Source organism: Ochotona princeps, chromosome 8 (assembly GCF_030435755.1).
Source record: "Ochotona princeps isolate mOchPri1 chromosome 8, mOchPri1.hap1, whole genome shotgun sequence".
In the NCBI taxonomy this organism is placed as follows: domain Eukaryota; kingdom Metazoa; phylum Chordata; class Mammalia; order Lagomorpha; family Ochotonidae; genus Ochotona; species Ochotona princeps.
The window spans coordinates 10269157-10284863 of NC_080839.1; the positions used below are offsets into that span (position 1 = coordinate 10269157).

At 41.1% G+C, this 15707-nt stretch overlaps 1 protein-coding gene across 9 annotated transcripts in view; it reads left to right on the forward strand.

Moving 5' to 3' along the window:
* Window positions 1-15707, forward strand: part of TSGA10 (testis specific 10) — a 130010-nt gene that overhangs the window by 105670 nt on the left and 8633 nt on the right. For all 9 annotated transcript variants that reach the window (XR_009245926.1, XR_001168404.3, XM_058667539.1 and 6 more), the window contains 3 exons: window positions 5609-5818; window positions 13624-13826; window positions 15331-15435. Coding sequence is in view for 7 of the 9 variants with exons in the window: in XM_058667539.1 (XP_058523522.1) it covers window positions 5609-5818; window positions 13624-13826; window positions 15331-15435 (518 nt within the window). In the remaining 2 variants the exon portion in view is untranslated. The remainder of the gene's footprint in view (window positions 1-5608; window positions 5819-13623; window positions 13827-15330; window positions 15436-15707) is intronic.

The following is a 15707-nucleotide window of genomic DNA, read 5'->3' on the forward strand; positions in this document are numbered from 1 at the left end:
CTTCAGTATATGTTTTTGGCAACTTGGAGAAAAATTAACTGGCTATAGATGCATGGATTGATTTCTGAGATTCTATTCCATTGGTCTGTATATCTGTATTTATGTCAACGATATGCATTTGGGTTATAATAGCCCTGTAGTATGTCTTGAAATTTAGTATTTTGATGCCTCCTGTTTTTTTTTTTAATTCAAAATTGCTTTGGCTGGTACAGATATTTGGTGAAGAGGCAGGGACACTATGTGGGATGTCCATTTCCCTGTCAGAGTACCTGAGTTCAACTCTAGCCCCACTCCCAACTCTGGCTTCCTGCCAATGAACCCTTGAAGACATCAGGCAATGACTGAAGTGCTTTGGTCCCTGCCACCCATGTGAGAGACTGGAATTAAGTGCCCAGCTTCTGGTTTAGGCATGGCTCTGCTGTGGGTGTTGCTGATACTTAGGGGTGAACTGGTAAATGGAAGGTCTTTATCTCTCTCTGAGTGTGTGTGTGTGTGTGTGTGTGTGTGTGTGTGTGTGTGTAAGCATACACATGGCTTTCAAATAAACACAAATAGATCAATAAATAAAAATGTTTAAGAAATCATTGCTTTGATTATTCAGTCTTCTTTTTTGCTTCTATATGAATTTTAGGATTTTTCTAGTCTGGAAGGAATGTCGTTAGTATTTTGATAGGGACTATGTGGAATCTGTAAATTGCTTTGGATAGCATGGATATTTCAGTATTAATCCCTCCAATCCATAAACTTGGGAGAACTATCTTTTTTCTTTTTAGTGTCTTCTTCAATTTCTTCATTAGTGTTTTGTTATTTTGATTACAAAAACCTTTTGTGGGCCCAGCGCTGTAGCCTAGTGGCTAAAGTCCTCACTTTGCCTGCGCCAGCACCCAAATGGGCACAGGTCCTAATCCCGGCAGCCCCACTTCCCATCCAACTCCCTGCTTGTGGCCTGGGAAAGCAGTCGAGGACGGCCCAACACCTTGGGACCCTGCACCCATGTGGGAGACCTGGAAGAGGCTCCTGGCTTCTGGCTTAAGATTGGCTCAGCTTCAGCCATTGCAGCCAGTTGGGGAGTGAACCAATGGATAGAACATCTTTCTCTGTCTCTCCTCCTCTCTGTATATCTGCCTTTACAATAAAAATAAAGAAATCTCGGGCCCGGCGGCGTGGCCTAGCGGCTAAAATCCTCGCCTTGAAAGCCCCGGGATCCCATATGGGCGCCGGTTCTAATCCCAGCAGCTCTGCTTCCCATCCAGCTCTCTGCTTGTGGCCTGGGAAAGCAGTCGAGGACGGCCCAAAGCTTTGGGATCCTGTACCCGCGTGGGAGACCTGGAAGAGGTTCCTGGTTCCCAGCATCAGATTGGCGCGTACCGGCCCGTTGCGGCTCACTTGAGGAGTGAATCATCAGATGGAAGATCTTCCTCTCTGTCTCTCCTCCTCTCTGTATATCCGGCTTTCCAATAACAATAAAATCTTAAAAAAAAAAAAAAAAAACTAAAAAAAAAACTAAAAAATAAAGAAATCTTTGAAAAAATCATTTGCATTAATGATTAAATTTATTCCAACATATTCTTATTTTCTTGTAGCTCTTATGAATCAGATTCCTCTCACAATGTTTGTTACCGAGTTCTTTATGAGTACATAAAAACGCTACTGATTTTAATGTGTTGACTTTGTATCTGGCAACTGTGTTATCGTCTGTTGAGGCGCACAATCCCAGGTTTCTATGCAGTGCCTTGGCAGTCACCTACTGTTTCTTTCCCCAGTCAGAAATTGTTCTCTCCACATTGTGTAGTCTGAGGGGATAGGAAAAGAGTGAACAGTCCTGTGGCCACCTGTGCCATTATATTACCCAGAGCCCACAGCATGCCAAATCCAGTATGGCAGGGGGTATGGCTAAGGCTCATTTTTGCTATTGGTTGCCTGTACCAAAATGAACTTAGGACCTGGGGCTACTGTAACCTGACACAGGTCATGCTGATTGGGAAATAAACCTAATCTGCTAAGGTCATGGGTCTCCAGCTTTGCACTGGAGTAGGCCCATAACTTCCTTCTTAGGCACTCACCTGTAAATGGCAACATTAAGGTCTTCCCAAGCATTGGGCCTTACCAGCCTGATACTGAATTCTAAGTAGCCGTGTGCCACCCACCTTTTTTTTTTTTTTTTTTTTTTTTTTTTTTTTTTTTTTTTTTTTGCTGTCTGCTTAGGGTTGGGGAGGGGTGGCAAAGGCCTTGGCAACTCATGTTGACACTAAACTGAGTTATGCCTGAGCATCACAGTCACAGCGCTCAGCTGTGTTACGGATGCACCATTCTCATATGAGGCTGGGGTGATATTGCTTGAAGCACTTGTTAGTCCTGCTAGGATATAGGTCTTCATCCAATGCTGGGGCTAGGATAGAAGTTCTCTCTATTAGTAATGGTCTGGGGATAGGACCTCTGGCTATATTTGAAGCTGGATCTTACTGTTCCAAGTTTGGCAGTAAACCTCAAAACAAAATCCTAGGCTCACTTCCTTTGCTACTGCCAAGGGCTATAGTTTTGCTATGCTATCTGCCAGGGACTGGGAATGGGTGGTGGAGGCAGTCATTGGCTACTCAGAGTAACACTAAGCAGTGTAATAACTGCATCTTACCACTGCAAAAGTCCACCTGTGATGTGGACTGAAGCAAATCCATCTCACCAAGGTGCGGGTCTCCAGCTGATGCAGAGACAGATCTGGGATCTTGGTTTGTAAGTGGTGGCCTGGGTATAGAGGCCTTTGAGCTTCACCCACTGGCATACAGTAGGACTGGCATTGAAGCCTGTATGCTCCACTTCAATCCAGCTCTCTGCTAATGCACCTAGAAAAACAGCAGAAGATGATCCAGGTGCTTGGGTCCCTGCACCCATGTAGCATACCTGGAATAAGCTCATGACTCCTGGCTTTGAAGTGGCTCAGATTTGGCCGTTGTAGCTATTTGAGGAGTGAACCAGCAGATAAAAGACCTCTCTCTCTCTCTCTCTCTCTCTCCCTTTCAAGTAAATATACTTCAACTTTTTATTTGAAAGGCAGAGCTACAGAGAGAAGGAGAGACAGAGAGAGAATCTTCTGTTCTCTGGTTCATTTCCCAAACAGGTGCAGTGGTCAGAGCTGGTCTGATCTAAAGCCAGGAGCCAAGTTCTTCTTCCAGATCTCCCTCATGGGTACAGGGGCCCAAGAACTTTAGCCATCCTTAACTACTTTCCTAGGCTGTAAACAGGGAGCTGTATCAGAAGTGAAACAGCTGGGACTCAAATCGGTACCCATATGGAATACCAGCACTGCATATAGTGGCAATGTGCCAGCCCCATCAAGTAAATAAACGCGTCTTAAACAAAGAAAGGACCCACCATCTCTCAACACCACCATATTGAGGTCCACACTTCCAGTACTTGAATTCTTCGTTGAAGGACATGCTGAAACCATACCCAGAACATAAATTCAACACATTTAAGCATATTTCCCCATGCTTTGTAAAGTACCGTGTAAAATAATTTAAAGTATAATTCTGTTGATTTGTTTTTTCACTCATGGTTGATTATATCTTACAATTAATTGTAGGTTGCTCTTAAGTAGGACTCACCCCACCAGCCCCATCCTGCTGAAACTGTATGTGTGCTTGGTGTGGTAATGTTCCTCCTGGAAGACTTCTACAAAGTGGCTCTTGCTCATCTCTGGCATGGGAAAAACTTTATCTTAAATTAGACCTGAGGATGGATAGTGTAAAGTCAGACTTTAAATTCAGCAGAATTAGGCATGCAGTTTCAGTTAGTTATAGAACAGTTTTTTTTTTCTCTTGTCTGGACACTGGGTCCAGATAAATGTTTTGCAAGCTTTCTGTATGATTGAGTGAATTTTCCCCTTAGTTCCATATTCATACAATGTGTAGTCATTAGGTATCCTGGGTTATGTAGAGGTCTTGGTTCAAATTCTCTTTTAGTCTTAAAATTACTATTTCTTTCCCTTGCTTGAATTTTGAAATTATCTATTGTGGTCTTTTTATCCCTCACCTCAGCTTCTGGTTTGGTTCATTTTCATGTGCTTTTGGCAGTGAGGATTTCTTTTTCAATCCTGCAAGCTCAACTATAAATTGAAAAACAAAAAGATCAAGTGTGTCTAATTTTATCCAGAGGGTTTTCCTCTTGGCTGAATCAGTTGTCATATTAGAATTCAAAATATCCAGAGTGATCTTTTCAAAATGCAAGCAGGATTATATTCACCTCCCTGTTAAAAAATCTTCAGTGAAAACCCAAAAGAATAAAGATGGAAATTGTAACATAGCTTATTAGGCTTTTGTTTTTAAGTAGTTATATATTTGCAGCTGCATCTGATATAATTTTTTTCCTTCACACTCTATGCACCAGCCACACCAGTCTTCTCTTAGCTGTTAGAGCATGTTATTCTGCCTGCTTCCACAGTGTCCTTGTATGTAGCATTTTCCCCTCCTCAACACACTTAGTATCTACCTGCTGTTCAGACCTCATTTCAGGCATTCTTTACTCAAGAAAGTCTTTCCTGACTTTCTGCATTCAGTCCAGGTCAGTTTCATTTGTTACACACTCTTTCCAAAAATCTTTTTCTAGTATTTGTTTATCCTTCCCCAGTACTGCAAATTTCATGAGACCAGAGACCATTTTGCTTATTATTAAATGTACATCTAGGCACGGGGACTAGAACATCGAATATATGATACAAGAAAGAGAGGACAAGCAGGTATATGGATGGATTGATAGAAGATTGATATGAAGCATGAGTGAAAATGCTGAGGAAGGAAGAGAGAGGAGAACGGCAGGATTGAATTATGGCCAAATAACTTCTAACAGATTTTTTAAAGTGCTTTATACTTGTAAAGTGTGTTAACTTTAGGTCTTTCAGATTTGTTACATTCACAATGTAGCAAATAAATGCTTCTTTGTAAGTAGCAGTGCATATATGTAAAAGATTTAACTTGAAAAGGGAAGAAGTAAAATTATCTTGAACATTTGAAAACATTTATGTAATTTGAATCTAGTATTATGGTTTTAAAAACATGCTTATATTTCCCAGGACTCTAAGCATGCTTACTTTATAATTGTTCAGTTCTTTTCTTCTTCTTAGATATTAATTACATGCTAGAGTTAATCACTTTCTTTTATATTATTTTTTGTATAAACATACCAATCAAAGATTGGAAAAGAGGTATTGTGGATGAAACAGTTGCTAACATTTTTCTCATTAGCAACAGCAGCCACATTTGTATTGTATAATCATTACAATTGTGGTAAATATAGATAGGATTATAGACTAAATATGTATGTATTTCAACTAGATATGTGGCCAGAGACTTTTAAATGGGAAAAGGTTTTTTCTCCCTAAATATATTTTGAAAGAATGACCAGTTGACTGCATCACTACTGATGGATTTTATAGACATAAATTTGAAACTGGAATCTATCTTTCCCAGAGTATTTTGTGTGTGTTGTTGCCACTTAAATCATCAAAAGCGCCTTATAGTTTTAAATTCTCATAAAAAATTTGCCTCATTTTGTTGTCCATTTTATGTTTTTCCCCACTTTTTCAACATATATACATAAAATCTTGTCCTTGCAGCACCTCAATGCAGAAAGATCTTACAAGTCCCAGATTTCAACCTTACATAAGTCAGTTGTCAAGATGGAAGAGGAGCTTCAGAAGGTTCAGTTTGAAAAAGTATCTGCCCTTGCAGATTTGTCTTCCACAAGGGAACTCTGTATTAAGCTTGACTCTAGCAAAGAACTTCTTAATCGACAGCTGGTTGCTAAAGATCAAGAAATTGAAATGGTATGTACCACATTTTTTTTCTTTTTTTTGGGGGGGTATGTACCACATTTTAAAAAAGACTCCTGCATTATTACTTTTTTTCCCTGTAAAATTACTATAATTTTAGAGAAACAAGTTTTTTTTTAATTGATACTTCACCAGTCATATGTCTTGAGTTTAGATTGTAAGTCCAAAAAAAATAATTCATGATAACTGTATTGTGAACATTTTCAGTGGCACAATTTGTATTTACTTTTAGCCAAAAGAACTATAGAATACATATTACTAAGAAACACTTAAGTTTTTTTAGAAGACATTCAGACCTAATTTAGGAATATCAGGAAAGAGTTCTCACAGATTTACTGGTGAATTCAGAAGTAACGAGACATCCCATTCAGAGTGAACAATTTAGACATATATGGATGTGGATTTGTAAGTAAATGGCAAGTAATTTATAAAGACAAACATGGCATGTATAAGAGAAAGTGGCTGAGGAGATGGGACCCAGATCCTCATGGGTCTTTGTGGAAGTGTGTGGTATAACGAAAATATCATCAAATATTGATTTCAATTATCACCAAACCTATTGAATTTGTATTTGAGAATAACATGACTTATTTGTTTCTGTAAGAATCCATGATTAATCTTTTAATGAAATGGTATATCCCAAAATTCTCATGTTCTTTCTTTGAGTAATTTTTTTCAGTAAAACATTTTAATGATATAGGCAACTCATAAGAAATGTTAACCCCAAATTAAACAGTATGTCCTTAAATTTTTATTTGATTTTTTCAAATTAATAAAGCACTGCATGTTGTTTTAATAATAAATGATATAGCTGCAATACCAGAAATTATCATACGAAAGCTTAAATAGATAATACCCATGACAAAAAAGAATATATTTCAACAGTCCTTTTAAAGTTTTAAATTGTCTGTAACACACCTGCATATAAAGCTTGATTACTTATACTAATTTAAACAGCTTGAAATATGTTTATTCTACTTTTCGTAGTTTATAGATATATAGTATGTATATCCATGGTACTTCAAGATATTACTGATATTAATCCTTTCATGTCTCAGAATTTAGTTATTTATGTGTATGTTTTTATGTCCTCATTTAGCTGCAGTCTCAAAATACCAGGATCAGCCTGTTTTATTTTCTGTTTCTTCAACTTTATAATACGGATACAAGAAGTACTTGTTTGATTTTATTTTGAATATTGCTTGCATAATTGAGAGGGATGCGCACACATGCGGGTCTTTGATTAGGATAGGGAGGGTTGGGCGATGAAGGATGGGGAGGATGGGACAAATGTTTTAATTTTTTTCCTCCTTTGTCCACTGGGAGGGAAAGGAAAGGGGCCTCTCCTTGCTGTCAAACTACATCAGCACTTGGAGTTGGGGGGTTGCCATTTGATGATGCATTAGAAACCCTGACATAGAAAAGAATGTTCCAAGGGTGTTACTTGAGTGGTTTTGATGGTTCTGATACATCATCAGCTTTTTTGCACCAGGGTTGAGAAAAATCTTTCCAAGGTCTATTGGTTGACCAAATCCACCTCAATGTGCATCCACAAGGCCCAGGAACATGTTGCAAAACTTGGCCAGGAGAGCTGTCCAACCTGTTCTGCTTTTTCATCCTCTGCTGGCCTGGATGATCTATCATGTCCCCATGTGCGTCTTGGCATGCTGTTGATTGCACAGGCATCAGCATCTGAGGAGGCCCAATCCTGATGCATGCACTCCAAAGTCAGATCACATATATTGTGATTTTCCCTGTGCCTGGAGTCTGAGTCCAATCATCTAGTTGGGGAGTCCCCTAACAAACCTTGCCTGGGGTGACCTCAGACTTGACTCTTATGTGCACCAGCCATTTCAGAGTCTGGTTTGGTCTGTCACGTACACCAGCCAATGCACATACCAATGAATGCAGCTGCTTAGTGAGTTCCACCCTCAGCTCCATCACTCATATGAACTGATGGGGTTGCAGCCTAGCCCAGCCCAGCTGGCCATAGGCCCAATCTTCATGCGCCAGGGGTGCCACAGCCTAGTCAGGGCAGCTCCTAATAACCCCCACCAGGCCTATCCCCAGCCCCAGTTTTTGGTGTGCCAGCATGTCCTAAGGCCTAACCCAGTCTGTGCAGCATCCCATCTGACTCTTGTGCTCAGCCCACCCTGCGTCCAGACAGCCTTGTATATGCTGTCAAGTGCTGCTTCCTTGACCAGCTTGGTCCGTCCCCAGCCCTGGCTCTCATGCTAACCAGCAGGAGCTGCAGTCCAGCAGCGGTGTTGCCCTATCATGCCAGCTCCCAGCCTCAGCTGTTACACATACCAGCAGGTACTGTGCCTCTGTCTGAAATGGCCCTCCCTCAGTCTTGGCACTCACCAGCTGATGCTACAGCTTGGTTCAGCCCAGTCTTCCCCCAGTCCCAGCTCTCATCAGTGGGTTCAGCAGCCCAGCCGAGCCTGGTCCACACCCAGCCCTCATGTGAACTGGCAGGTATTGTAGCCCAACCCAGCCTGGCTTGTACCCCATCCTGGCTCTCAGTCATGCCAGTGTGTGCTGTGGACTAGCCCAGTCTGGCCCACTCCCACACCTGACTCAGGGCAATGGATATGCCAGTGGATACTATAGCCCAGCCTAGTCTGTCCTGGCCCAGCCTTGGCTGTCACATTCACCAGTGCAAGCTGCAGCCTGGCAAGGGAGTTCCCCAAGTTTTCCTACCAGGCCTACTCCCAACCGCAGATCTTACACATGCCAGCGGGTACTGCACCCCAGCATGACATAGTCAGCCTCCAGTCCCAGCACTCACTGGTGGATCCTATGGCCTAGCCTGACTGAGTTGCACACATTCTGGCTCTCACCGTTGGATGCTACAGCCTAGCCCAGCCTGGCTCACCAGCCTGGTCCACCCCCAAACCTGGCAGTTAGGTGACCCAGTGAGTACCACAGCCAAGCCAAACCAAGCCTGTCCCACACCCATTCTGGCTCTTATAAAAGTTATGAATGTCAGCAGGTGCTACAGCCTTGCCTAGCCAGGTCCATTCTCAGTCCTGGCTCTCGCATTCACCAGTGGGAGTTGCAGCCTAGCAGAGGAGTCCCAACATTCCCCTACCAGGTCATTTCCCTGCCTTGGATCTGGCAGATGCTTCAACCTTGCCTGGTATGACACACCTACAGTCTAATCTCTTACTGGCAGGTGTTGCACAGCCCATACCCTGTCCTGGCTCTCATGTGCCAGCAGGTGCTCCAGCCTGGTGCAGTCTAGTCTGCCCCAGGCCCGGCCCACATGAATGCTGAGGAGTGCTGCAGCCTTTCCTGGCCTGGCTTGCTCCCAGCACTAGCTGTTGTGCTTCCCAGAGCTACAGGCTAGCAGGAGTTCCTTAAGTTCCCTTACCAGACCTGCTGTCAACCAACGTCTCTTGTGCATTGGTAGGGCATGTTTTGCCCTCAGTGCCAGCCTTTGCATGTGCTGGCAATTGCCGTGCTTGGCTTAGCCCAGCCTTCTTCCAGCACTGAGTCCTGTCAAGGGAGTTCCAAGGTCCAGCTTGGCTTACCTGTCACCACCTTCAGCTCTCTGCACAAACCAGTAGAAGAGCTAGCAGAAGAGGAGAGCCCACAAATCCTCCCACGATATCTCCTCCAGATCTGGTTCTCTCATGTTCTGGTGGGTGCTGGGGCCCAGCCTGACATGGCCCATCTGCTGCTCCAACACTCGTGGGTGGGTGCTATGGCCTAGCCCAGCCATACATGTCCCCAACCCCAGCTTTTTTGTGTGCAGAGTGCAGTGAGCAATGCTATTTAGCCCAGGCTAGGTGTTCCTCATGGGGAGATTCCTTGGCCAGACCGGAGAACCTGGTCCTTCCCCCTCTAAACTATCTAGTCTCAGCTCCCTCATCTATCTGTAAGTGCAGTGGCCCAGTTGTGGAAGTCCCCAGAAGTCATTCCTCCCCTGTCAAACATGCCCTCAACCACTCCCAAACTAGGCATCCTTTCCTGGGCAATCTGTAGCCTCCATACCTGGGGGGTGATGTTGCATGCTCCAGCCCAGTGTTCCTGACCTTCCCCACATATCTTTAAAAACAAACAAACAAACAAACAAACAAACAGAAAAGCAGAACAGACAACTATGCTGGCATACTGGTTTAGTTAACACAGATTTGGCATTAACCAAGCCCCAAATGGCTGTCAGCTATTGGCTGCTTTTCTCCCAACAGTGTAACACTTGTCTTACAAAGCAACTTAAACAGTTTCCTTCAGCTGAGGACTCACTTTTTTTCTAAATTAAGCTTTCGATTTTAAGATAGTTGTAGACTGGCATGCTGGTTAAGAAGTCAGGCAGATCTTGCATAGCATGTACTTTCATCCTGATGGTGATTGAAAAACAGTCTGACATCATAACCAAAACTGATTCAAGCAAGACGCAGAACGTCTCCAGCACAGGAATTATCACGTTGCCCTTTTACAGACATAGCCACGGGTTTCCCATCACAACTCCTTAATCTGTTCTCCAGCTCTGTAATGTTTTTTTAATTCTTTATTTTGATAATCTTTACATAGCTGATTAGGGCACAAAGGGTCAAGGGCTACAGGAAAGTGGGTAAGACCATTGTTTCCACATTAATATTATTTTTTTCCCTGTAAAAGGAGAGGTAAAGGGAAAAGTCCTACCCAACCTCCCACCCATCCCAGGTCCCCAACATGGGGCATTGTGAGATCCACCCTGTTCCTGCACTCCCTTGTGTTGGGTATACTGCTCTGTCTTTGCTACTGGTCTGATTAAACAAATCAGCAGGATGGGCAGTTATTTGCCTGGGTTCACCTCCCGAGCTGCCCCTGAGGCTCATGGACTTAGTACCTACCATGCAGGCGGGCCCAAGGACCTGGGCCAGGCAACCCAAGCCCCGACAGATCCACCATCCCCGGGCTCATGAAATAATTGTGATTTTTAAATGTTTACTTTTAAAAAGCAGAGATAGAGAGGCAGAGAATTTTTTCTTCATCACTGGTTTACTCTCAAAATTTCCACAAACTTAGAACAAGGCCAGGCTGAAGCTGGGAGCCAGGATCTCAATCTGATTTTCCTGCAAAGGTGACAACAACCACGTGAGCCTTGACCTGCTGCTTCATAGGACATGCATTAACAGGAAGCTGGAATCAGAAGTACAGCTGGGACTCAAATCCAGGCACTCTCATACAGAGTGTGGTGTCTTTACAAAGAGAGACAGGGTCATCCATCAGCTGATCTGTTCCCCGAATACTTGCAACGACTGGGGCTGGGCCAAGCTGAAGCTAAGCCCTAACAACTCCATCCAGGTCTCCCACTTGGGAAACAGGAACCCTCATTTAATGCTAGCAGGAATATAAAATAGGGAAGCCTCTTCAGAAAACATTGTAGCGGTTCCTCAAAATGTTAAAAATAGGATCACTATAGAGCCCAGAAATGCAACTCCTGTTTAATCCAAGAGAAATGAAAACTTGAAACTTACACACAAGGAGGGGTGCTTGTGGCACTGTGAGGTAAGCTGCCTCTTTAATGGCCTGCATCCCACATTAGAGTGCTGGTTTGAGTCCAGGCTCCTGTGCCTCCAGATCCAATTATCTGTGAATGTGACTGGGGAAGCCCTGGATGATGACTCAAATACTTAGGTTCCTGTCACCCACATTGAAGACCTGGATGGAGTTCCTGGCTTCTAGCTTTGGACTGTTGAAAGTGAGCCAGCAGGTGCAAGAATATATTGCTCTTCTTCTGTCACTCTGCCTTTTAAATTAATAAATAAATCTTTTTAAAAAATGTATGCACAACTATTCATGGCAGCACTTATTTATATTACTCCAAATGTATAAAAGAAAATCAGATGTTCATATCTCATGATTGAATATCTGGTACATCTGTGTAATGGAATATTATTGGATGCTGAAAGTGACAAAGCATTAATATCTGCTAAAATATTGAAAGCATTACAGTAAATGAGGGAAACCAGTCACAAAAATGTCATACACTGTATGACTTCATTCATATTAAACTGGGAGAATAAAGTAAGTCATGGAGAGAGAAAAAGTAAATTAGGGATTGCCTTGGAGCAAGAGAGGGTATGGCAGGGTGTCTGCTAATGGTTGCTGAATTTTTTGGGTGAATGATTAAAACTTTCTTAACATCAAATTGTAGTAATGATTGCACCACTCTGTTAATATGTTAAAAAGTGATTTAGTTGTATTGAACTGTTAGCACAAAATGTGTACTCCTGCCAGAAAAATATGAGATTGCCAACGCCTGTTTTAATGTCCATCAACACCACCTAAAATTATTTGACAGTTTGAGACTCGATCAGCAACACCAGGGGATATTTTTGCTCCCTGGTGAGTATTCAGCAGTGTCTTGATGATTGCCCTGACTGGGATGAGGAATCCTAGTCGAATCATGAGGTAGGAAGCCAGGAATACTGATAAATGTATACCAAGTAGATGTCCAACCCAAATGATCAGTAGGTCCTAGGGAAGAAGCTCTGTATAAGAAATAACATCTTTTTTTTATTAATAATTATTTTGCATTATGTGACAGTTTCATAGGCTCTGGGAGTCTCCCCACCCCTCCCGCTCCCCTCCCCCCTGGTGGATTCCTCCACCTTGATGCAGTATTGCAGTTCAAATTCAATCAAGATTCTTTCCTTGCAAACATATACCAAGCATAGAGTCCAGCTACTTATTGTCCAGATGGGTTGAACAGTTTCTTGGGGAGACCATCTCTGCTCCGAAGTTAGAGCTGGTAGAATATCATCACAGTCAATTAAGAGTCCCAATATAATAATCAACAGCAATTTGCAATATTATGGAATTGACATGGTTTTGAGTAACTGGTATGTTGAAAAAAAAAAAAAAGCAAGTCCTAACCACAACCTATGATTAGCTCATTGACATTTCAATTTTAGTTTATATACAGGACCGGCTGCTATATACCTTAAAATGGCAATAAGGTACCATTCAGCTGTCTCATGTCTATTTCATTTTAGTATTTAGCCATTTGTTGTAATAACATCTTGTTTTAATTTATGTTTCTTGTATTACTGTAAAGCTACATTTTCCCCAGATATTTACTCATTATATTTCTTTTGTAAATTTTTAGTCATATAATTAGTTCATATTTCTCATTAATGTGTTCACACTCTATGCTTATTAAGCTATTCTAGTTACTGAGCTTACTTTTCCCGGTGTTTTGTTTCACATTTTGGTCATGTTTGCATTGATTATTTTATGTGATCAATTTTTTAAACACTTCTGTGCTGTGTCTTAGGTCTATATACCTAACCACCCTACTTCCTGTAATTTCATTCTCACAATTTTTTTAAGCTGGAATTTTAAACTTTTCACATTTAACTTTTTTAATGCATATAGAATTTATTATAATATACATTTTGAGATAAAGAATAATGTTTTCTAAATAATGATGACTGTCTTTTTCCACTTGAAGAATCATGTTGCCTACAGAATGTAATGTCAGTTCAAAATAACCTTAGGAAAGAACGCTCTCCAAAGCTTTACATCAGAGAGTAAATGTGCCATTGCTTCTTATATTCATTAACTTAGAGTGCAGTGCTCCTTTACTTAAGTAATTTTGTGATATGAGCGGAGAGATAGAAAGCAATAGTTTACATGTATGTGTTGTGTGCACATTTAGTAAGAAGGAGGAAACAATTCCAAATCACAAAATAAAGTGATTTATCAGTTTGTGACATGATGCAAAATGGTTTGTAAGTTCCTGATGATGCATCCTTTAAGTGAATGAGTGGGAATAATTGTAGGTATCTTCATTTGTTATACAGATGGAGAATGAGTTAGATTCTGCTCGTTCTGAAATAGAACTTCTCAGGAGTCAAATGACAAATGAGAGGATCTCCATGCAGAATCTAGAAGCTTTGCTGGTGGCCAACCGAGACAAAGAATACCAGTCTCAAATAGCACTGCAAGAAAAAGAATCTGAGATTCAGCTTCTCAAGGAACACCTTTGTTTGGCAGAAAATAAAATGTGAGTTTGTTAGTAATGTAATAATGAAATCATATTTAAAATTTTCTGTTATATTTATAGATTAGTAGAACTCTGAAGCTACAATTTGGAGAATTTACATGGTTTGCCATTAATTAACCTGAGATTTCAAAATGCCATAATTTTCCTAGAATTTAGTATTCATCTTATTACATTTTGTCTTATTTAAATTTAAATTGAATTCTCTATCGATTGTTTCTAGCAGAGTTTTGGGTATCATAGAATGTGAGATTAAAATAAAAGAAATATAATTAGAATGGAAAACCAATTAAGAACTCTGAAACTAGCAGAGTTTCACAGGTCTGGACCCTCCTCTTACTGCTACCCAGTCTTTCTACTTGTCACCCAGTATTTCCTTATGTTCCCTGGACTCCTGAAAGAACTGCATTTGCAAAATACTTAAAACTTCCCCCAGAATATTGATTTGGGATTATTTTTTAATCCCTAGCTTTACTGGTATTTTATTAGAAGACCCCTGGCTGGAAGAGTGAGTGGAAATGATGCCTGCTTGATTGTAAATATTTTATGATTAAACCTGGACACAAAAACGGATGCAGATTTTGCTCTACCCTGACCTTGTGCCTGAGACCCTGCGAAGTATAGGGGAAGTGATCTCCGCAGTCAGACCTAGAAGCCCCTGATGAAGTACAGGCTGCAGTTTCCTTCTGAAACTGCTTTCAGGTCATGGCAGCCATAGCCAAGTCGCTCCTTGCAGTTACTGTAGCTGGGCTATTGAGACACCTTCAACCGGTTCTACAGGATCTCTTCCTCAATCTAGTAGGTGAAAATCCACTTTTGTGAGGGATGCCAAACTCCCACTTTAGGATGTGCACTCTGTACCTGCCTGAGGAGTGCTATTACTTAGAGGTGGTTAGCATGATGAATTTCTGTGCTGTTAGTCTCTAAATTTAACATTTCAGGACAGAATGTTCTGTGACAGCAACATTTAAATGTTGTCAGTTTCCTTATGAAATTGTACAGTATCACAGGGCTTTGAAGCATTGTTTAGCATTAAGAACAATCCTATTACATTGAAGTTTTTATGTTTCTACTGTATGTATATAAAATGTATATGTGAAGTATATATGTGAAGCACTTTGTTGGATTAATATATAAAAAGCAGACCATATTCATCATTGTGCTTGTGAATCACAATGTTATTTTCCCAATCATGCTGGTACTTAATATTTGCATAATACTTCTGAGTACTTTTATAAAAACAATTTGAAATAAATAAATAATGTGTATTACCTCATCTGCATATAGGAAATCAGAGAAGTTTAATCAATTGAGTTAAGCTTGGATTATTTAAATTTTTCCAAAATGCTATTTTGTATGTTTTGAACATCTAAAATTGACGTGTTTTAGGGATACTAATAAAATCTGTAGATATTACAATGTAATGTGGATCAAACTATTGTGATGACTAGGAGTCGTAGCTATTTCTCAAGTTTCCCCACAACCTTTCTAATCATCTTTTGTACAGGGCCATCCAGAGTAGAGATGTGGCTCAGTTCAGAAATGTTGTAACGCAACTAGAAGCTGACTTAGACATTACTAAAAGACAATTAGGGACAGAGCGATTTGAAAGGTAAGTGTATTTCTTTGACAATGTTCAGAGAGGAAAATATTGATTCTTAGGTAACAGCAATAGGTTGTAGTTATTTCATGAGGATTAGATTTTTATTTTTTAGATTTATTTGTCAACTTAAAGGGCAGAGTTACACAGAGAGATCTTCAATCCACTGAATCACTCCCCAGATGGGTGAAGCAGCTGGAATTGGGCTAATCTGAGGCCAGGAGCTTCTTCCAGGTCTCCCACATGTGTGCAGGAGCCCAAGGCTTTGGGCCATCCTCTGCTGG